Below are 24,434 nucleotides of genomic sequence, written 5' to 3' on the forward strand. Positions count from 1 at the left end.
CAATTGGTCCTAGATTTCCCACTAGTGGAAATATCTCTCCACATCCACTATCTCTCCACATTTCCACATTCAGCCTTTCACTATTCGGTACGTTTCAATTAGGTTTCCCCTCATCCTTCTAAACTCCAGCAAGTACAGGCCCGGAGCCTTCAAACATTCCTAATATGTTAACCCAATCATTCCTAGGATCATTCTCGTAAACCTCCTCTGGACCCTCTCCAATGAGTACATTCTTTGCTCAGATATTGGGCCCAAAACTGCTTACAACACACCAAATGCAGTCTGACCAGTGCCTTATAAAGCCTCAGCATTACATCCATGTTTTTATATTGTAGCCCTCTCAAAATAGATACTAGCATTGCATTCGCCTTCTTTACTACCGAGTCAACTTGCAAATTAACTTTTTGGGAATCGTGCATCAGCACTCCCAAGCCTCTTAGCACCTCCGATTTCCGAATTCTCTCCCCATTTAGAAAATAGTCTTTGCTATGCTGTATTCCATCCGCCATTTCTCAGCCTACTTTCCCAACCTGTCCAAGTCCTTCTGCAGAATCCCTGCTTTCTCGACACTACTTACCCCTCCACCTATTTTCGTATCATTTGCAAACTCGGTCACAAAGCCTTCAATTCACTCATCCAAATCATTGATATACATCATGAAGAGTAGTGGCCCCAGCACCGATCCCTGCGGAACATTGGTAGTCACTGGCAGCCAACCAGAAAGAGCTCTTTTTATTGCCAGTCTGTCTTCTGCCATCCAGCCAAACAGCTATCCATGCTAGTATCTTCCCACTGATACCATGGACTCTCATCTTCTTTAGCAGCCTCACATGCGTCACCTTATCAAAGGTCTTCTGGAAATCCAGGTATACCACATCCACTGACTCTCCTTTCTCTATCCTGCTATTTACTTCCTCAAAGAATACCAACAGGCAAGATCTTCCTTTCACAAAACTATGTTGACTTCTGGCCTATTTTATAGTGTGCTTCTAAGTACTCAGATCTAAGTGCAAGATCCAGACACAGATCTTGTATTTTGGAGCATCATGTAGATCAGCAATAAAGCTGGAATGGTACCAGATCCCTAAAATCACCCTAAAGTTATCAGGGTTTTAAATGTTTAACATTCAAAATTAAAACACATAAATACAAATAACTTGAACTTCTAGAGTGTTTTGAATAAATTGATGAAAATGTGTTTAAATAACTAAAAACATTAAATAAAACAGAAATATTAAAAAGTAGCTTGCCTGCTTGCCTTTCCCACAGCCTGTGACAGTCCCCATTGAAATGAATGGACTTGCAGATCCTACGGCATGTCATACGGCCGGTGCAAGATTGAGCTCAAACATGGGACTCTACAGGGACTTCATTGAGATGCCAACAATTGCTAAGTAAGTTCAGGACTTCCATATTTGACCACTGTGCATGGAAGTCCTGGACTTGCTGACATTTACTAGCAAAATCTGAGCTCTTGTAAAACTCAGTTGACTTAATCCTTATCTGAAAGGAATAGTTTGGCTGAATATCATGTCAAACATTTTCTCGTAAATTTATTTGAAGATGTATATGCTCATAAAAATTCAAGTTAATACTATTGTATTTTCTGAAGTCATTTTAGTACTTACAGACACAAACTATTTATTTATAAATTTTTAGAGTTAATGATCAATGGTACAGTGATTTAAAAAATATTTAGAAAATGGTAAATAAGGAGGTCAAGCTCAGATCATTAGTTTATAAAACTTTTTTATTCACCACAGAAATGGAATTTTTCACAGAGATGTAAAACCAGAAAATATCTTAATTAAGGTATGTTGCGTGCATGATCTTGACTGTTTTAGATAAAAGAAATGGAGGGAAGCTGTTCAAAGTTCAAAGACCATCAAACATAGTTTTAATTATTTTGAGTAGAAGAGTAATGTAAGATAAACATTTTTAAGGAGGCACTGGCCATGATTTGGTATGCTATGCCCGTGGGTTTGGGAGAAGCAGAATTAATTTAGGCTTTCAAAAGGAAATTAGATTGAGAATAATTTACAAGGCTTTTGGTTTAAGAATGGAGAAATAGGCTCGACTCAAAGCTGCTTTCGACTCAACAAACCAAATTACTTTCCTACAATGCAATTTTAAGCTTTTTTCAATATGATATTATAATGATGTATATTACAATTATGCACAGTGGTGTTATTATCACTGTACATAATTGTAATATACGTCATTATAATTTCATATTGAAATAAGAATCACAAAATTGTATGGCTTGCTGCATTTTGTTATCTATTTGGAGTGGAGGTTTGGGGGAAGAGTACTTTCCATTAGAAGCGGAATTGATGCAAATGTTGGCATTCTAGGTGGCCTGTTTCTCCTGTCCTCTGCAAATATGACCACGGGCATAAGAACAGATGGCTCTGAGATTAGAGACTTTGTACTTCTTCACCATCTTGTGATCTGTGGTTCTATGGGTAGGAAAGGTTTAAAGGGATATGGGCCAAAGGCGGGTAGGTGGAACTAGAGTGGATGGGGCTTCTTGATCGACATTGGCAAGTTTGGCTGAAGGGCCTGTTTCCTTGCTGTATGACTCTGGTTGAATTGAGTTGGATTTCTTATGCTGTTCACTGCATTTACATGGGCCAGATCTGGAGGAATTGATGGATTGAACCCGCGTGCCCATAAGGAGTCCAGCAGGACCTCAGCAGCAAGTTGGTCTTTGATGACTTAATCATTAAGCCCCAATCCAGAATACATTGACAGCCTCTGTAAAGGAACTGCTACAATTGTGCAGCTCCTCATCCAGGCAGCTGAGGAGAAGATTTTTCCTCCATATTCATTAAAAAAAATTGGCAAAAGGTGAGGCTAAAGCTTTGGCATCTAACAAAGTTATCAAGGATCAAATATTTTTTTAAACTATTAAAGTTGCTTAAAATAGTCTTAAATAAATTAAATAAAATACTTGCTAAAAGTGGTTGAAACTGAAGCAATGTGGGAAAGAGACATACCACTTTCCTCCTTATCTCTAAACTGGGAATCCAAGTTTAAATGAATGGAAACTCTGACCCTATTTCAGGTCTAATCATTGTACAAGTGGGTTCTCCATAGTAATGCTGAAGAATCCCTGAAACTGCTGTTGGATAGCACATGGCGTCCAGCAAATTTCAGCATCTATCTTCTATCTTGTATACTATTACTAAAACTCTCATTTTATCCTCTTCCGGTTTGCGTTGTTTTTAAATTTGCGCAAAAACGGTGCCCTATATCGCTAGGATTTTTCTCCACCTTACCGTTCTCTGCTCCAAGCGCACCAAGTTTGATTCCAATCGGTGGAATATTACAAAAGTTATGAAGGTTTAAATAATTGTGAGATCAGCAGATTGGTCTTCTCCGCCTGTTAGTCACCATGAAGGTAACGCCCCTTCCGGGACCCACTGTCAATCACCGGGGCAAGGAGAATAAAGACCCAGAGGCGGGGCTGAGTCCAAATTCCGTGAGTGAGAGATTCCAGAGTCTGTGAGTGAGAGAGTCCAGAAGTTGTGAGTGAGTGAGCTCAGCCGTCCTGCCCGAGAGCGGCCCAGTCTGAGAGCTGCCAGTCGCCTGGCCCGAGAGCCCCCCTGCCTGAGAGCCTCCCTGCCTGAGAGCCGCCCAGCCTCCCAGCCCGACAACTGCCCAGCTCGAGAGCCGCCCAGTCCGAGAGCCCCCCATAACTCCTCCCCACCACCACGACCCCTCCCCCCCACAACCCCTCCCCTCACAACCCCTCCCCACCCCCACAACCCCTTCCCACACCCGCTCACCCCCTCCCCCCACACTATCCTCTCCCCCCTCCTACTCTCCCACCCACACACCCCCTCCTCTCCTCCCCTTCACCCCACACCCCCCACTGTACCTCCCCCTACTCCCCCCCCCCCCCCTTCCGCTCCTCCTCATCCCTCCCACACATGAAGAGAAGGGGGAGGGAGTGCTGGGGGATATGGGGAAATGAGCCGCGCCTGCAGAGTTGGGGGCTATGGGTGAGTGGTGGAATATTGTGTTGGGGGAACGGGTTGCGTTGGGGGAACGGGTGAGTGGTGGAATATTGCTTTGGGTAATGGTTGCGTTGGGGGACCAGGCCTCCCGTGTGACTGGGACCTAACGGGTCCCACTTAGTCTGGTGTCTGCATAAAACTGGGACTAACGCACTGATTTCTAGGATGTTCGTTGTTGGCAGATGTATGTCTAGTGATGTCAGGGCTACTCTGTCAACCAAGGACAGAGTCGAGATTTGTTTTGGAATCCAGGGAAAGAAATATTTTTCATAATATATTGTTTCATCTGACCTGGCAATCTCTGCTGGATGTTCCATCTTCTTCAGCTCAGGGTTTCAAGTGAAAATAGGGATGGGTTATAAATGCTGAGCTTGTCAGTGACGTTCTCATTCTGTAACTGAATAAAAAAAACTTCTCCTCACTGGCCTGGTTAGCTAAAAGGATAGCTGAAGACATCTGTTAATGGCAGCAATGTTTTGATGTCCTATTATTATTTGTGGGACCATTTCTCAAAGAGTACATTTCTTGGCAATGAAACAATTTCATCTTTCATGACAAGACACTGCATAAGCATGTTCTTTTCTTCTAATAGGAATTGTCAGTGGATTTTCAGTGAGGCGGTTTCAACTACTGATGGGCTGAGGTGGGGAAAACCAAGCAAGATTAGAGTCATAGATTCATACAGGATACAAGTAGGTCCTTCGGCCTAACCCATCCATGCCGACCAGGCTTTATAGCTGAGTTAGTCCCATCTTCCTGTGTTTAGTCCATATCCCTGCAAACATTTCCTATCCTTATACCTGCCTAAATGTATTTTAAACATTTCTGTTGTACCTCTATATAGCTTCCTCTGGAAACCCGTTCCATATAACACCACCCTTTGCTTGAAGAAATTGCCCCCTTGGGTCTCTTTTAAATCTTTTAAAACCCATTCACCTTAAAGCAAGCCCTCTAGTTCTGGATTCTTCTATCCTGGGAAAAGTCCGCGATCATTTCCCTAATCTATGCCTTTCATAATTTAATGTACATCAATAAGGTCACTTGTCTGCCTCCCAAGCTCCTGGGAAGAAAGTCCCAACCTCTCCTTGTAACTCAAGCCAGCAAGTAGCAGTAAAATCCTCGTGAATCTTTTCTGCACCCTTTCCAGTTTAATGACATCCTTTCCTAGCAGAACTACACACACTGGTCCAAATGTGGTCTCACCCGATGTCTTATACAACTGTAGCATGATGTCCCAACTCCTGTACTCAATGCTCTCACTGATGAAGGCAAGCATACCAAATCCCTTTTTCACATCTTGTCTACCTGTGTCGCCACTTTTAGGGAATGGTGTAGCTGTACATCTGGTCTCTCTGTGTAGGAAAGAACTGCAGATGCTGGTTTAAATCGAAGGTGGACACAAAATGCTGGAGTAACTCAGCACCTGGAGGAACAGCACCTCATATTTTGCTTGGGTAGTTTACACCCCAGTGGTATGAACATTGACTTATCTGACTTCAAATAGCCCTTGCTTTCCCTCTCTCTCCATCCCCTCCCCCTTACCAGTGCTCCCACCAGTCTTACTGTCTCCGACTACATTCTATCTCTGTCCTTCTTCACACATAAGTCTGAAGAAAGGTCTCGACCTGAAACACTATTTCCTTCACACTAGAAATGCTGCCTGTCCCGCTGAGTTACTCCAGCATTTTGTATCTACCCCTGGTCTCTCTGCTCTACAACAATCTTCAGGGCTCTACTATTTACTAAGTAAATCCTACCTTAATTTGACTTGCCCAATTTTCATCACCCCTACTCTTGAGAGAGTTAAATTCCATTCCTTGACCCACTTCCCCGGTTGACCCAGATCCTTTTGTAAACTTAAATAGCCTTCCTCACTGTGCACTTTACCATCAATTTGGGTGTCATCTGTAAATTGACATTGTCATCCAATTTGTTAATATAGATAACAACACCAGTAGACCCAGCACAGATTCCCACAGCAACCCACTGGTTAGTATTCTCCAATCAGAAAAACAACCCTCCAATACAACCCCCGACTTCTGTCACCAAGAAAGTTTTGAATTCATTTGGCTAGTTCACCCTGGTTCCCATGTGATCTAACCATCTAGCCTCATCACCCTTTGGGACATTGTCAAAGGCCTTTGTACGGTCCATATTAACATCATCCACTGCGCTATCCTTGCCAGTCCTCTTGGTGACCTCTTCGAAATAACAATTAAGGGTGCTGTCTGTACGATGTTGTACGTTCTCCCTTTGACTGTGTGGGTTTTCTCCGGGTGCTTCAGTTTCCTCCCACCCTCCAAGGACGTGCAGGTGTGTAGGTTAATTGGTTTTGTTACAAATTGTAAATTGGCCCTAGAATGTGGGATTGTGCTAGTGTACGGGGTGATAGCTGGTCGGTGTGGACTCGGTGGGCCGAAGGTCCTGTTTCCGCGCTCTAAAGTAAAGATTTCCCACATACAAAATTGTGCTGATTATCCTTAATCAGCCTATGGCTATTCAAATGCTGGGAGATCCTGTCCCTGAGAATTACCTCAAGTAATTTACCCACCACTAATATCAGACACAAGAGACTGCAGATGTTGGAATCATGATGTTCGAGGATACACTTAGTCAGGCCATGGGGATGTATCCACCTTAATGTTCTTTAAGACTGCCAGTACTTTCTCTTGCAGTTCAAATATAAAGCACATCATTACACATTTCCCTCAATTCTTTTTCTTCTAGTATCACCTGCTTAGTAAATACAGTTGAAAAGTATTAACTTCTGGCCCATCTTCTGTGACTTGACACATAGATGGCCATGTTGATCCTCAAGGGGCCTATTCTCTACCTTGTAATACCTTTTCTCTTAATATGCCGGTTGAATCTCTTAGAATTTTCCTTTATCTAATAGGCCAGAACTATCTCATGTCCTCTTTTTGCCCACTTGGAGTTCCCTCTTAAGTGTATTCCTATATTTCTGCAGGATTTGTCTGATCACAGCTGCTTATACCTGACATATGCCTTCCATTCTCTCCAATCCTTCTCACCAGAGATGCTGCCTGCCCTGCTGAATTATTCCAGCATTTTGTGTCTATTTTCGGTTTAAACCAGCATCTGCAGTGCTTCCCTACCCATAAGCCTTCCCTTTACTTTCATTATTATTTGAGTCCGTATTTATTACTTGCTGTTATTTTATTATTGACCAAAGAGTAAGAGCCTAAGAAAGTTTCATCAGGGTGGCTGGCATTCCCAATAATATAAGTATTGAAGTGAAAAGCAATTAAAGATAATAAGAAATAATAATAGACTATACTTTGACCTAAATAATAATGAAAGTGAATCAATTAGTCTTTTGCACATCTACTTTGGTTCCATGTTTGCTTTTTTTGAGTATTGTGAGCTCTATTGCTTGTGTCTGTGCCAATACTAAATGTTACTAGAAGTGGCTGATCAAATAATTTGCTAATATACGTGCCACTGATTGCCTCAGTGCCATGGTTACAAAGTTATAAGAGTGCTAGCTTAATGATCTTGTGTTGACGTTCTGAATCTGCAAGGTTTGCGGTTTTTAGATAATTCCTCAAGGATTTAGGTGTACACATTTTTTGAGCCATTGTGCGTCTTGATTGTATAATAGATTCAGGAGGTTTGTCTAGAGTATCATTTCTTAAAATGACTGCTTGAATTAAGTATTATTGGTATTTGGGATGAATTAACATATTCAGTCTTGATCTAAGGGGCATGATGATTGCATATTTGAGGAAGTAATTTACTATGTGATTATGAGCTTGTTCTAGGAATTGATACAGAGAACTGTATAATATCTCATTTCTCCATTAACAAAATAGCTTTGTTCTAGTCTCCATGTTCCCCTCGGATTTTCGATGACATCTTTTGTCCTATATTTGATCTTGGTTCAAAAGGTAGCAGTAATGCCTCTGGTGAGAAAGGTGACACTGATGAACTGATTTTGTTAAACAATTAGCTTAGTATACCCATCAGCAACTTATTAATCCTCTTCCAGAATAGCATCATTGTGCCACATAGAAAGCCTGATGAATCCAGCGCTGATATTCCTCCAGATTGAAGGGCTTGTGACAATTTGGTCCATCTGTCATCATATTTCTGTGCTTTTCTTTATCTCCATAGCAGTTATTTCAGCAGCTGTAAATGTTAGTTGCAACGCGTATTCTGCATTGTTAACAATGTTTTGTGTTTAATATCAGATAATGTCTCTTGGTCTTTTTAGATGTTATGAACATTTGTAGATAATTTCTGAAGCACGGAATTTAAGAACTATCATGCTAATTGACTACTATTGGAAGGAATATCTGTTACTGATTTTTAGCAGCGTTGAATAGTGGGAATTTTTGAAGTTTCTGAATTCATTTGTCAGAGTTGCTTCTGAATGTTTTTCAAATGACTGACTATGGTTGTAGCTTGGAGTTTCTTTATTGCTGGCCAGGATATCAGGAAAAAAGCCATGCTATTCTTGGAATGAACCATAAACAAGCCCTTGGTTTGATTCCTTCTATGAATGGCAGCACCTCTGTAGTACTTTGCGGAAACTTCAAATGATCCACCCGGATGCCCATAACTTAATTTGTGCATGAAAAGATGAAATGTACTGTTTGGGAGAACATGCCACTTTATCTTGGCCCTGTCAGCATGTGATTTTCTTGTTGGCATACACCTGCGCTTGAGCTTTTAGAATGAGACACTGCAACCTTTTAACCAAAATATGCATGTGAAGCACACACAATTTCTGGAATCCCACACAAAAGATGAAGCTGACGTGCTAATTCATGTCATGTGTAGACTTCTTAAATGGGAGGTGAATTCAGCCATTTCCCAACCCATTGAGTCTGTAGGAAAAGAATTTACATCAATAGTGGAAGCACTACCAAGAAACAACAGTTCATTTGCTGATGATAATGAAATCCTAATGGAAGAGTTGGACACCAGAAAAGAGTTTCCAATTACTTAGGAAGTAACCAAGAGCTGCTGTGCAGCTGCAGGAGGAGGGGAGACCCAGAGAGAGGAATGCTTGGCTGTAACCCATGGAATTGTCCCTTTGCAAGGAGAAAATATCCTGGCCCATATTTGTCGTGAGCTCAGAGGAAATGGTAATTATTACTAACAATTAACTATTGCCCTAATACACATGTCTCTATACCTATATTCACTTGCACATCTCATATTCACTCACATATCTCGTACTTACACCTGACTTCCCGAATTCAAGCATGGCAGCAAAAACATACTGAGATCTTTGTGTTGTGTGTGTAAAAGTCTAGCCTCACACTTGAAGGAGACACCAGCAGCAAATTTGCAGTTGCCCAAGCATTCCCACGGTTTAAGTTGGTTGTAAGAAAAGGGGCTCGGCTTGACTTTAATAGTGCATGTAGTGGATTGGAAATCAGTGATGATGACAGGATTGTGGTATCTAATCCTGTTTCTGTGTTCTCGTTTCCTGAATGATATGCAGATGATTAAATCAATTCCTTCTATCCTGCCCACTCGCTCCATGTTGACCATACCTTTGCCCCTTCTCTGTTTTAGCTTTGAGAGAAATTAAACTGCACAGGCATCAGCAGTGGAACTGGCTAACTCTAAAGTGAATGAAGAATATGTAATTTGATTTAATTGTTGTGTTAGCCCACACATTGTACCTCATAATTGTTGGAGGGCAGGATCTTCATCAGCTGAATAAATAAGCATGAATAAAATGCAGGGAAGGAAAGTGAAAATAAGTGTGTGCGCCCCTTCTCAGATGGAATAGTTCCTAAGGACTAGAATGGAACAGCTAATGGATGAAGGCTGATGAACATGCTCTGGACTGCCTGAAAACCTGTAGATGAAGAGCGGGACATAGGAAAGCAAAAGTTTCAGTCTTCACCATAGCTTTGAATGGAGTTTGGAGTCTTGGAAGTGATGGTTACTCAATATTAATATTTGTGACTTGGCCATGAGCAGTGTTGGGTGGCAGAGGTTACATCTTCTTTGCAGCATTTATAGAATATATCTCCTTTGTAAAGTCACTCTTCTGACTTAGTGGATTAGAGCGGCTTCAGAGGAGAGTCATCTCTCCAGGAATCTGTGCTCAGATTGTCTGGTTAACCAATGCCATGTCCCAGGGGATTGCGGAGAAACCATGGAATACACAGTGGCTCTCTCTCAGGATGATGGCAAGCTTGCTCCAAACATTGCCACTTTCACCAGTCCCCTCACAACTACTCACCAGCCAATTAGGCCAATTACTAGGCAAACTTATGTGGCTAAAGGCTGACAAGTCCCCTGGACCAAGAAGGATGTTATTAAGCTGGAAAAAATGCAGATAAGATTCACATGGATGTTACCTGGTCTAGGGAGCTTGAGTTTTAAGGAAAGACTGGATAGGCTGGGGCTTTTCCCTCTGAAACATAGGTGGCTAAGGGGTGTATAATTGTGTGGGGCATAGATAAAATGAATTGTCACAATCAGTCAGAGTAGGGGAATCTAAAACTAGACAACATGTGAGAGGTGAGAGGGAAATGATTAAAGGAGATCTGAGGGCAAACCTTTTTCACAGAGGGTGGTGGATATGTAGAACTAGATGCCAGAGAAAGTTGTAGAGATGGGTACAATTGGAACTTACTGGCCTTGGTTGCCATTGACAAGTTAGGCTGTAGGGCCTGTTTCCATGCTGTGTAACTCTATGGCTCTCTGTCCTGATGGCCACATCCTATGGTCTCAGAACAAGTGTCTGCAGAGGTAGTGGGTGCATTCGCTGTAATCCATCAACATTTCCAGGCTTGTGGAAAGATCCCTGGGAACTGCTAAATAGCAAAAATAATGCTGCTGCTATTTATGAAAGTAAGATATGGAATATAGGTCAGTTGGCACATCTGTCATGAGTCAATATCATTTTATGAAAGGGTGAACATATTCCATATATATGCTGCAGTTCTGTAACAATCAAGGTGAATATAGTAGAATCAGTAAATGTGTTGTTGGGTTTCTCAGAAGGCATTCAAAAAGATGCCGCTGAAGGTTACTGAAATGCGCTGGGCACAGCAAGCTGCCCACATACTGTAACTGAATAAGAAAAATATATTACTACTGCAGAGATTGACCCAGTTGCAGCCACATGGTTCATATGGTTCATAATGCAAGGTCCACTCTGTAATAAATGCATAAACCTGAATAACATTTCAGAGGAGAGATTTAAATTGGATGCAAGTAGATGATTCATATTATGGGTATATTATGCAAAATAAATTATGTTAAAATTGTAATATTTAGAAATTCAGTTTACATAGGGTATGTTACGAGATCGCTATTGTTGCAGAATTCTGCACATGATTACCTATTTAAATTGACATCTCGTACTGTGTGGAACCTTCTTTCAACCAGTGACTATGAAACCAAGTTGATGCAATATTTAAACAAATTATTCATCAAAAATAATTTCAAATTGACAAATGAAGTGTAATATTCTTCGTTGAAACTGATTTCTAAAGTAGATTTTTTTTTAATTTATGAAGGTAATATTGAAAGCTCCATGTTTTAAAAATACTGGATTTACCGTTGCAGCAGAACTTACTGAAGTTGGCAGATTTTGGTTCCTGTAGGAGTATCTTTTCAAAGCAGCCGTATACAGAATATATTTCGACCCGATGGTATCGTGCACCAGAATGCCTTCTTACTGATGGATTCTATGGCTTCAAAATGGACATCTGGAGCACTGGCTGTGTTTTCTATGAAATAACCAGGTGAATTTCAAACTCTTGAGTACTGCTGCATTACCAATATTGATAAAAAAAATGTTCATACACTTTGAGCCATTTGACATCTCAGAAAAATTGTAAAATTAGTAAAGCAATAGAGCATTATAATGTGTATGAAGAAGTTTCCCGACCGGAAACGTCACTTTTCCCTTTCTCCAGAGACGCTGCCTGATCTGCAGAGTTACTCCAGCACTTTGTGTCTTTTCACGGTAATCCAGCATCTGCAGTTTCTTGTCCACATTATAATGATCAATTTTATTTCTAAATGTTAACACATTCTGGCTTATGCTTTTACTTGAAGTATCAATGTTCAATAAAAAAAATCAACCAATCAAGAGCCATGGTGCTATTAATATGTAATTCTTGTACAATAAGATTTCCTATAAGAACCAGCTTACTGGGGAATTCTCAATGGAGTACACACTTCATGCACCGAATTTCATGTTGAATGTGGTGTAAATATTGTTTACAATGTTAGTTCTCAAATAGCATTTTTGATAAACAATGTCAGCCGCGACTAATTTGGTGGCACTTTCATTTAAAAAGTGGAAGTTTGTGAATTAGGGACCTATTCCAGAGGCTAATAGACAAAAATTAAGGTTGACCATCTATGCAGAGGTGGATGTATCATTACCTTGAAGATGATAGGATTGCTGTTCCTGTTAACCTGGTAGTAATCAAAGATGGTAGTAATCATCATACAATCGACGCCACAATTGAAAAATCATCTGGTCATTATATAACCAAAGTTTGTAGGAAATATATGTAATATGTGCATCATATTTTCTACATTACACTGTATGCCTTCCTAAAATCTTTTGGAATAATTTCACTTGGTTGTGGACATTATTTCAATACAATATTATCTTTATTTGAGGAAGTAGCCATGAAACAGAATAAAAGTTGTTAATAATAATAATAATAATGGATGGGATTTATATAGCGCCTTTCTAGATACTCAAGGCGCTTTACTTCGCAAACTTAACATCATGCTTTGCTTTCTATCCAATGTATACATTAACTGAACATTCACAGTGTCGTGGGCTGGATGATTCTGAACATTTACCATTCTTTCACAGGACATTTCAGTTCAAACCCCCCAAATTACTACTATTATTCCTGCTCTATTTTCTAAGACTTTTTTATGTTCTAATCTTGCCACAATAAAGACAAATCTCTTCTTAATCATTGTACTACTTTTTAACTTTGTGTTTTATGTAAAAGAATACTCAGAACTCTTCAGACTACATCTGTTTTTTATGTTATTTTTCTGTTAATTACTACATAAATATTTTCCATTTTCTTTCCTCTCTACACATTATACTCCAAATGCTACCTCTATATGTACTCACTTAATCTGTTTATAACTCTGTAGACTCCGGATCTACTTTCCACCTAATTGTGTGTCTTTACCAAACATGGTAAAAGTACACAATCAGGTGCACACCAAGTCTGCATTGGCCATTATGCCATCTAACTAATCCCATCTGCCTGCACATGGTTTGCATTATTCTATTCCCTGCCTGTTCGAATGACTCTTAAATATCACTGTTGTATCTGCTTCTACAACCTCCCCAGGCATCGCATTTCAGGCACCTACGACTGCGTAAAAAAAATGTTGCCTTGCACATCTTATTTAATATTTTGCCATCTTGCCTTAATTTAAACCCTATTAGACATCCTTTCAGAATCAAGAATCGTGTAAAACCCACAAACCTAGAATGGGAGTGAGGATTCAAATGAACCAAAGTGGAAATTACAGAACCTCCATGGCTGCTAACGGGGTGGGTGATTGGATAGTGTGTAAAGTGGTGTGCTCCTTCTTTCATTTATACTGTACTTATCTGTGCTCCTAATAAATGGCCTAATTTAGTACATATGAACCATCCGTGAAGACTAGTGGGAGAACTGGGAAGGGGATGGAGAGGGAAAGCAAGGGATATGTGAAGTTACGCAGGCAAGTCCCGAGAAAACAAACGTGGCTGTTGTAGCGGGTGTGTGAGCAGGGTAAGTCCAGAGAAAACATACGTGGCTGTTGCAGCAGGTCTGTGCGCAGGCAAGTCCAGAGAAAACAAATGTGACTGTGGTAGTGGGTCTGGGAAGAACTTTGAAAAACTTGGGCAGCATCTCAAAGAAAGTCAAACTGAATCCCTTAGGATTATGGGTAAGAAGGAACAGGAAACTAAATATAAGTATATTGATTAGTAGGACTGGGTGTTACAATCCCTAAGATTTCACAACAATTGACATTCTTGGTTATGACCACAATAAACACAATTGTTTTGAAAACTGAAATAATAGCAAACAAAAACAGAATACAAGAAAGGAATAACCAAATGTGAGAGTTAAGAGAAGAGTGTGTAGCATCACCACTAGGAAGGGAGTGTGAAAGGCGATTGGTTCCTGGGTCAGATTCCGAATGGCAAAAAATTGAAATTTGACCAGATGTTTTATTTTGAAAATAAATAATTTAATGTTAATTCCATTAAATTTGAAATGTTGAGCTTGATTATGGGCTAAGAAACCATCTCTGATCAACATCTGCTGCCTTTCTTTCATGAATTCATACTGTTTTACGCCAGACACCACTTGGAATTAGCAAGGAGGGAAGATATAATGTGTACTCCACTTGGGGGACTTTAATACTCATCACTAAGAGCCACAAGGTAATATCACTACTGACAAACTGGCCATATATTGAAGAATTGGTTGCCAGATTTGGTCAGGAGTGTTTAAGTGTCATATGGCAACAACAGGTGTCTAGGTCAACAACAGAATAATGAAATTCTTACTTGCAGCAGCATAATAGACCTGCAAACATAATACAGATAGATAATTCAATAAATTAATTACTCCAATACTAAGGCAAAAACCCAAAGTCTTTAGTTCAACCGAAGACTGTTCATGGTTGAGATTAGAGTTATGTAGTTTTCAAGCGTCTGAAAGTTGTTGGGAAGAAGCTATTCTTGAACCTGATGATTATAGTTTTCAGAGTTTTATACTTTCTTCCCGATGGTGGGAACAAAATGAGAGTGTGGCTAGGTTGGCATGGGATTTTGACGATACTGGCTTCATTTTTGAGGCAACAAAACCTACAGATCTATTCAATGGAGGGGAGGTCAGTACCAATGATGGACCAGGCAGTGTCCTCCACTCTTTGTAATCTCCTTCGTTCCTGGGCATTTGAATTGCTGAACCAGGCAATGACGCAACCAGTCACGATGTTCTACTTGAAGAGAGTATTCGTTGACATACCAAAATCTCAATCTTCTCAAGAATTAGAGGCGTTGATGGGCTTTCTTTATGATTGCATGATGTCCAGGACAGATCTCAGAGATATGCACACCCAGGAACCTGAAGTTGTTGACACTTTCCACGGCATCCTGTCAATGAAGCCAATTAGCGGATCCTTGGCTTTCCTCTTCTAAAGTCAGCGTTTTGATTTTGCTGTCATTGGGAGTAAGATTGTTCTGGCCCCATTCATTCCGATTTTCAATCTCCCTCCTATAGAGGACATCTACAATATCTCCCTTCTAGGACACCGACATCTCCTTGAGGTATGTGGAACTTTGCCCAGACATGTTCTGTCCACAAGAGCCCAGACAAATTCAATCTGCTTTAATATTACTTGATCAGTCCACCTCAATCATAAACATTTGAGATGGAGTGCTTTTCTAATGTTAATAATTAGCTTTTATACGCCAAGTGTGATGATAATAACCATTCATTTGGTCAACTTTGGCATCATAGAGATTTACTAAATATCTTCACTGGCTTGGAGTCAGCCTAACATAAAATAAGTTGCTTGTGATTTTTGCAGGTCAATAGTCTCTGTCCCAGGATATTACTGTTAGAATTCCTTAGGCCATTGTTCTCGTAGCAATCATGTTCAGATGACTTTCCCTTTGTCATGAAGTCGGATTTGTAGATGTGCTCTTAAAAACTATTTGACTACATTGTTCAATTTCACAACCCATAAGCAGTTTGTATCTGCATGCAACGTTCTGAGCAAAGCAAGAATTTCATTGTCCTATCAGGGACACATGACAATAAACTGTCTTGAATCTTGAATCTAATAGAGGCAAGTGCCTTCCATTGACCAGAGTCAACAAGAGAGAATATAACTACTTTCCTTTCAATTTCGACAGCATTACCATCATGGATTTCCATCATCAACATCTTGTAAATTCTTATTAATTAAAGCTTACCTGTGTAAGTCGCATATTTATTTTTAGCTACAAGAGAACACCAGAGACTGCATTTTGTAGTGGGTGACTCAACTGAATTCTTTTCCACCTTCTCCAAAGCATGTTAGAGGCATGATGCAATACTGTCCTCAATGCTTCAGATGTCATCTATGGCAAAGGAGTTGCTTGATTGATACCCACAACATACCCTCTGCCAGTTGTGTGCTGCTACTGCAGTATGTACCATCAAGAAAAATGCAGTGCAGCAACTCGACAAAGCTTCTTCGACAATACCTCTCACAACCATGATCTCTTTGACCTCCAAGTTCAAGAGGAGCAAGCAAATAGGAACACCACAAATTTCAAGTTTGTCTCAGAAGCATATTAACATTTATATAGTACGCCAAGATCTTAGAATGTGCTAATATGCTACAGCACTTCATATGAGTGTTGCAGATGATCAAAGGTTAAGGGCAATGAAAGCATGCATGAAATGTTGCCCTTGCAATGTAATCCATATCCTATATTTTCTTCAATATGTTTGTGGATGTATTTTGGTGTATACACATTTGTGAATTAAAAATAACTTTTCTGTGTCACAATATTAAGATATTAAATCAATTGTTTACTTATTTTTATTTCTAACATGGCAGGTCCAAAAATCATTTCAAAGTTCTATTGATTGTGGATTTGTGTCAGAGTACTTGTGTATGTCCAAAAAATGACCTTTTCTGAATTTAAAAAATGGCAGAACTAATTTGGGTAATTGTAGGCCAGTTGATTTATGATCTATGATTAATAAAATCTTTCAGAGTTCTGTTGATAAATTACAACTGATATACAGTGCATTCAGAAAGTATTCAGACCCCTTCACTTTTTCCATGTTGTGTTAAGTTAGAGCCTTATATTAAAATGGATTCAATTCATTTTTTATCATCAATCTACACCCAGTACCCCAGAATGAAGAAGTGAAAACGGATATTTAGAAATTTTTGCAAAGAAATTAAAAAGAAATAACTGAAATATCACATTTACATAAGTATTCTGTCCCTTTGCTATGGCACACAAAATTGTCTGTAGACCTCCGAGACAGGATTGTGTCGAGACACAGATCTGAGGAAGGGTATAACACAATTTCTGCAGCATTGCAGGTCCCGAAGAGCATAGTGGGATCCGTCATTCTTAAATGGAAGAACTTTGGAACCCAGGAACCCAATGGTCACTCTAACAGAGCTCCAGAGTTCCTCTGTGGAGATGGGAGAACCTTCCAGAAGGACAACCAAATCTGCGGCACTCCACCAATCAGGCTTTTATGGTAGAGTGGCAAGATGGAAGCCACTCCTCAGTAAAAGGCACATGACAGCCCGCTTGGAGTTTGCCTAAAGATACCTAAAGGACACTCAGACCATGAGAAACAAGATTCTCTAGTCTGATGAAACCAAGATTAAACTCTTTGGCCTGAATGCCAAGTGTCACGTCTGGAGGAAACCAGGCAACGCTCATCACCTGGCCAATACCATACCTACGGTGAAGCATTGTGGTGGCAGCATCATGCTGTGGGGATATTTTTCAGCGGCAGGAACTGGAAGACTAGTCAGGATTGAGGGAATGATGAACGGAGCAAAGTACAGCGAGATCCTTGAGGAAAACCTGCTCCAGAGCGTCCTGGACCTCAGACTGGGGCGGAGGTTCACCTTCCTAGGCACACAGCCAAGACAACGCAGGAGTGGCTTCGTGACGTCTGTGAATGTCCTTCAGTGGCCAAGCCAGAGCCCAGACTTGAACCCGATCGAACATCTCTGGAGGGACCTGAAGATAGCAGTGAATCGACGCTCCCCATCCAACCTGACAGAGCTTGAGAGGATCTGCAGAGAAGAATGGGAGAAATTACCCAAATACAGATGTGCCAAGCTTGTAGCGTCAAACCCAAGAAGACTTGAGGCTGTAATCGCTGCCAAAGGTGCCTCAACAAAGTACTGAGTAAAGGGTCTGAATACTTATGTAAATGTGATATTTCAGTTATTTCCTTTTAATTACTTTGCAAAAATGTCTAAACACCTGTTTTTGCTTTTTTATTATGGGGTTATTGTGTGTAGATTGATGATAAAAGAAAGAATTTAATCCTTTTCAGAATAAAGCTGTAACATAACAAAATGTGGAAAAAGTGAAGGGGTCTGAATACTTTCTGAATGCACTGTAAATATTGAGAAATTGGTTAGAAGTTACTAACATAGATCTATAGAAGGATAACCATGCTCGAGAAATCCCTTTGAGTTACTTAGGAGTTAACAGAGAGTGAAATGCAGTGAATTTGTGTTTATTAAAATAATATATTAGAATAGAGTAGGAATGAAGGGCAGTTTTTTTTCCCATTGAGTTTGGAAATGAGTAGTGATATATGAGATTTCCAATTTCACTTTACTAACTACATAAATCAGTAATTATGTTTTGGGTTAGGAGGGAGTCGTGTCAGCATTGAGATATTGTTCTATCAAAACCCAGAGTATTATGCATACTATTCAGTGACATATAATAGAAGTATATTGTTGCTTCAGAAGTATACTGTTACTAAGTTTGAAAAAAAAAAATACACAAGGTGCTGGAGTAACTCAGCAGATCAGGCAACATCTCTGGAGAACATGGATAGGTGGCATTTCGTGTCGGGACCCTTCTTCAGATTGATTGCAGTTCCTTGTTTCTACTGTCACTAAGTTGTTGCCTGGCATAAAATAAATATTTAACATATTTGATACTTTATTCTAGAACAATGTAGTTAACAGGGTAATTTGTTAGAAATGTATGAAACTATGATATGATTGAGCACACTTGGTGGACGAGTTTCTATGAGTTAGTCAAGGATGGTGCATGGCAAATATAGGAGATGCAAAGCCAGGCAGAAGAAATATTACTAAATAGGGAGTTGCGTGGCCCTGGAATTCACTTCTAGGGTTGTGGAAGAAAGGTAATGGGAATACAATGAATACATTTTATTGGAATTATTGGCTCATGTGCATGGAAAATGCTAACATGGTCTGATATAATTATGTATCTTTAACGCTATAGAACAAGGGTTCCCAACCAGGGGGTAAATTTTGCCAACCCAGGGGGTAAATTTGTTGATTAGAAACATAGAAACATCGAAAATAGGTGCAGGAGGAGGACATTCGTCCCTTCGAGTCAGCACCGCCATTCATTGTGATCATGGCTGATCGTCCCCTATCAATAACCCGTGCCTGCCTTCTCCCCATATCCCTTGACTTCACTAGCCCCTAGAGCTCTATCTAACTCTCTCTTAAATCCATCCAGTGACTTGGCCTCCACTGCCCTCTGTGGCAGGGAATTCCATAAATTCACAACTCTGGGTGAAAAAGTTTTTTCTCACCTCGGTCTTAAATGACCTCCCCTTTATTCTAAGACTGTGGCCCCTGGTTCTGGACTCGCCCAACATTGGGAACATTTTTCCTGCATTTAGCTTGTCCAGTCTTTTTATAATTTTATGTTTCTATAAGATACCCCCTCATCCTTCTAAACTCCAGTGAATACAAGTCTAGTCTTTTCAATCTTTCCTCCTATGACAGTCCCGCCATCCCAGGGATCAATCTCGTGAACCTACTCTGCACTGCCTCAATCACAAGGATGTCCTTCCTCAAATTAGGAGACCAAAACTGTACACAATACTCTAGATGTGGTCTAACCAGAGCCCTATACAACTGCAGAAGAACCTCTTTACTCCTATACTGAAATCCTCTTGTTATGAAGGCCAACATTCCATTAGCTTTCTTCACTGCCTGCTGTACCTGTAAGCCAACTTTCAGTGACGGGTGTACAAGGACGCCCAGGTCTCGCTGCATCTCCCCCTTACCTAACCTAACCCCATTGAGATAATAATCTGCCCCCTTGTTTTTGCCGCCAAAGTGATTCTGGATTTGTATATATTTTTTCTCATTGACTGACTTGGTATATCTGTTCATCATTAGTTGTTCATAAATAAGTGAAATAACATTATGTACTATTAAAGTTGCCAGGGGTAAACGGGGCAAAAAAGGTTGGGAATCCCTGCTATAGAAGATCCATACATACCGTAACATATTTTAAATATAGTGAAATAAATAATAATTACTTAAAATTTATTTCAAGAATTTTCCCCTGTAGCTTACAACCACTTTTTCCTGGTTCTAATGAAGTTGACCAAATTGCAAAAATACATGAAGTTGTTGGCACTCCAAACTCTGAAACTCTCAGAAAGTTTAAACAGTAAGTATGCCCAAAATTACAATAAACATTAATATCTATCAAGTTTATATCTGTACTATTTCATGTTAATGCTTTTTAATGTCCATATGTGATGCAAAATATAAGAGAAAACTAGAGGAATACAATACTCATAGTTTTAACCTTGTGCGTCAAAGAAATTCCATTCTGCTTCGCATCTTCTCATGATAAACCGTTTGAGGCCCAGAAATTATCGGATATGTTTATCATTTATACAGATGTAATTCTGTAATGATAGTGTGGTGCTCGGCGCCTTCAGAAATCCAGATTGGTAATTATAAATGATTATATATCTGTCTCAAAGGTTGAATTCATGAACTAGTGCGTTATATTTTATTTGGATCTAAACCAAACATTTTAATCTATATCTATACAATGTACTCAAGTTGTTTTGCATTTTATCAAATAATATTTTAGATCAAATGAGGCAATATTAGGAAATGTAATTATTATCTTGTTTATAAATGTTGCATTTATGGTGTAGTCCTTCAAAGCTTCTTAAGTAAGAACCTGTGCATTATTTAGACTGTCATATGGCGAGAGAATGGAGCTGCTGGGCTTGTACACTCTGGAGTTTAGAAGGATGAGAGAGGATCTTATCGAAATATATAAGATTATTAAGTGTTTGGACACGCTAGAGACAGGAAACATGTTCCCGATGTTGAGGGAGCCCAGAAACAGTGGCCACAGTTAAAGACTAAGGGGTAAGCCATTTAGAACAGAGATGAGGAAACACTTTTTCACACAGAGAGCAGTGAGTCTGTGGAATTCTCTGCCTCAGAGGGCGATGGTGGCCGGTTCTCTGGTTGCTTTCAAGATTGAGCTCGACAGGGCTCTAAAAGATAGCGGAGTCAGGGGATATGGGGAGAAGGCAGGAACGGGGTACTGATTGTGGATGATCAGCCATGATCACATTGACCACTCCGACTCCTGCTCCTATTGCCTAATGTCTATAGTATTGACATAATAGCCATTAATGACTTTGCACCAAGTTCCTGGCATGGTAGTCCAAGCAGATGTTTTTTTTAAGTACAGGGAATGGGGTACTTAGGAGTGTGCAAGACGGTAGGACCATAAGTGATATAATAAATCAACACTCAGTGTGTTTGACACCAAGCTGGGTGCTATACCTATGTAAACCTATGCTATACCGTTCATTGTAGTGATCATGGTTCCTCAAGTTTTCTCCCATGAACACATGGCCAACTTAGCCCATCTCATTCCCCAGAAGCAGATCCAGCAATGCCTCCTTCCTCATTTGGCTGAAACCAGAGTGATTAAGAATTTAATTCCCTTCTCTTTACTCTAAAGTTAATTGGTTGCCCTAATAATACCACATCTGTTATTGTGTACCTTTAATTTTCCTGCACATATCCTTCTCTATCTCCCTCTCACTTTGATGGCCTATAAAAATATGTGATGGTATAATTTTGTCTTAATTCCATCCAAACAGATTTTCTCATCAACCCCCTCAAAGTATAAGTTCTTTCCAGTAATATAAAGTCTTGCTAATATTTACTCAATACCCACCGCACTTATTTTCCTGACACCTTTATCAGAACTTATTGTAATTCCACACTGCTAGAGTTTTTGCCTTGATACAAGATTTGCTATCTGGTGCATAATTTTGTAGATGAAGTACTTCAATCTGTCACATTTATTAACATATTTGTAAATACATTTCACAAAAATTCTTGTTACCACAAAGTAACAGACTTTTCTCCATGTTAAGAGGCTACTTTAAGTTCCCAGTCAAAGTCTCTATAAACATAAGAATTAAGAGCAGGAGAAAACCACTCAGCCCATTCAGCATGCTCTGCCATTTAATAAGATCATGGCTAATCCAATTGTAAACTCAATTCCATATTCCAGTTTGCACACACAAACTGTTCATCCCCTCACCTACCATTTCTCCATGTGTAGGAAAGGAAATGCAGATGCTGGTTTAAATCGAAGATAGGCACAGTATGCTGGAGTAACTGAGCCGGACAGGCAGCATCATTGGAGAGAAGGAATGGGTGATGTTTTGGGTCGAGACCCTTCTTCAGACTGTAATTCACGGGAAAGGGAAATGAGAGATATAGATGATGATGTAGAACAAAGAAATGAAAGATATGCAAAAAGAATACCAATGATAAAGGAAACAGGCCATTGTTAGCTGTTTCTAGGTGAGAACAAAAAGCTAGTGTGACTTGGGTGGGGGAGGGTTGGAGAGAGAGGGAATGCAGGGATGACCTGAAGTTTGAGAAATCAATACTCATACCCCTGCGTAGTATCTTTTTATTGTAAGCTGCCCAAGCGAAATATGAGAGGCTGTTCCTCCAATTTGCATATGGCCTCACTGTGACAATGGAGGAAACCTCGGACAGAATGGTCAGATTGGGATGGGGAATTAAAGTGTTTAGCAACGGGGAGATCCATCTCTGTCTTAAAAAATATTCTTACGCTGCTTTCAACTCCCTTCGAGGAGGAAAATTCCAAAATTTCAACTTTCAAAATTTCATCATGTCCAATTTAAATCGGTAATCCTTTATTTTTAAACAGTGAATCCCCGGTTTACAACAAAAATATAAGGAAAGATTACTTAATTAACACATTGATATTGCCAAAATCAAATTTTCTATTCAGGGGATAAATCCTGTGTGATTCCCCTTTGTGGCAATCTAGCCTTATTCCTGTGTTCATGTTGATTAATGAAGATGATTTACGATATAGGCAGTATGTAATCCTTAAGGCATTCAGGTTTAAACAGTTTTGTGTAACATCTTGTCCATGCAGAACAAGGGCTATGAGTTTTGATTTTCCAAAGAAAAAGGGAACAGGAATATCATGCCTCATTCCTCGCACTTCTGCTGAGACTATTTCATTGATGCATGCTATGATGGTATATGACCCAGAAGAACGAATAACTGCTAAGCATGCATTGCAGCATGAGTATTTTCATGACTTGAGGTAAGACAAAATATCAAATCTTTGTAATACTAATTAATTTGTTTGAATTAGTGCCCAATCTGTTATTGGCCATAGAAAGATGTGACCATTTACTTGCATTGTTAAAATCAATACACTTCGAATGATCAAACTCTTGTCCAGTCATTAAGTACATTTTCTACTACTGCATATATATTTCTGAAATGCTTCCCTTTAATAATTTCAATAATTTCATTATGCTTTATGAAATTATTTAGATTTTTGAATTATTTACTTTAAAGAATGGCTTTAGTTTGAAGTGTTTTCTAAAGGATAATTTTATTAAAGGGCATTTTTATACATTTTGGTTTCACAATGTAGAAATTACAGCTGTGTTTATACATGGTCCCTCCATTTCAGGGCACAATAATGTTTGGGACACATGGCTTCACAGGCGTTTGTAATTGCTCAGGCAGGGGCGGAAATCCTGGGGGGGGGGGGGGGGGGGGGAGGGAGGACACGACCTGCTTTGAGAGGTGGGGGACAATCCCCTCCCCCATGTTTTGTAATCCGGACTTTATCAGACGCTTAAGCCCTCCCTTCACCACCTCCAGTGTAAATTCCATTTGGAATATTTTGGAGGACCAAGAATCAAGAATCGGCCCGTTCGCGGGAACTTTCAGCGCCCAGAGCAGCTTAAAATCAAACTGCTGCATTGAGGTGATCGAGGCGTTGAAAGACCCCACGATTGTGCCGATTCAAGCCCCACGATTCGGGGCGGACGAAGCTGCTGTTGCTGGAGTTGGGAGTCGGTCACCAACCAGGTCAGTTCCCGATGTTACCGTCCACAGAGCCCACGCCCGAAGCCTCGCGTGTGCGCACGCGTGGCCGCCAAGAAATTGTCTTCCCTGCATGTTTTGATAGCGATTTCCGTGCCTGTGCTCAGGTGTGTTTAATTACCTATTTAATGCAGGTATAAGAGAGCTCTCAGCACCTTTTTTTTCCTCCAGTCTTTCCATCACCTTTGGAAATTTTTAATGCCATTTATCAACATGACCAAAGTTGTGCCAATGAAAGTCAAACAAGCCATTATGAGACTGAGAAACAAGAATAAAACTTAGAGACATTAGCCAAACCTTAGGCTTACCAAAATCAACTGTTTGGAACATCATTAAGAAGGAAAAGAGCACTGGTGAGCTTACTAATCGCAAAAGGACTGGCAGACCAAGGAAGACCTCCCCAGCTGATGACAGAATTCTCTCTTTAATAAAGAAAAATCCCCAAACACC

At 40.0% G+C, this 24,434-nt stretch overlaps 1 protein-coding gene across 14 annotated transcripts in view; it reads left to right on the forward strand.

The window, feature by feature from the left end:
* Positions 1-24,434, forward strand: part of LOC129700538 (MAPK/MAK/MRK overlapping kinase-like) — an 85,588-nt gene that overhangs the window by 17,142 nt on the left and 44,012 nt on the right. For 7 of the 14 annotated variants that reach the window (XR_008724074.1, XM_055641129.1, XM_055641123.1 and 4 more), the window contains 4 exons: positions 1,764-1,812; positions 11,583-11,761; positions 20,101-20,217; positions 23,014-23,187. Coding sequence is in view for 13 of the 14 variants with exons in the window: in XM_055641129.1 (XP_055497104.1) it covers positions 1,764-1,812; positions 11,583-11,761; positions 20,101-20,217; positions 23,014-23,187 (519 nt within the window). In the remaining variant the exon portion in view is untranslated. The remainder of the gene's footprint in view (positions 1-1,763; positions 1,813-11,582; positions 11,762-20,100; positions 20,218-23,013; positions 23,188-24,434) is intronic. The other 7 variants (XM_055641132.1, XM_055641126.1, XM_055641131.1 and 4 more) reach the window with 5 other exon arrangements.

The sequence above is a fragment of the Leucoraja erinacea genome, chromosome 9 (assembly GCF_028641065.1).
Source record: "Leucoraja erinacea ecotype New England chromosome 9, Leri_hhj_1, whole genome shotgun sequence".
NCBI lineage: Eukaryota > Metazoa > Chordata > Chondrichthyes > Rajiformes > Rajidae > Leucoraja > Leucoraja erinaceus.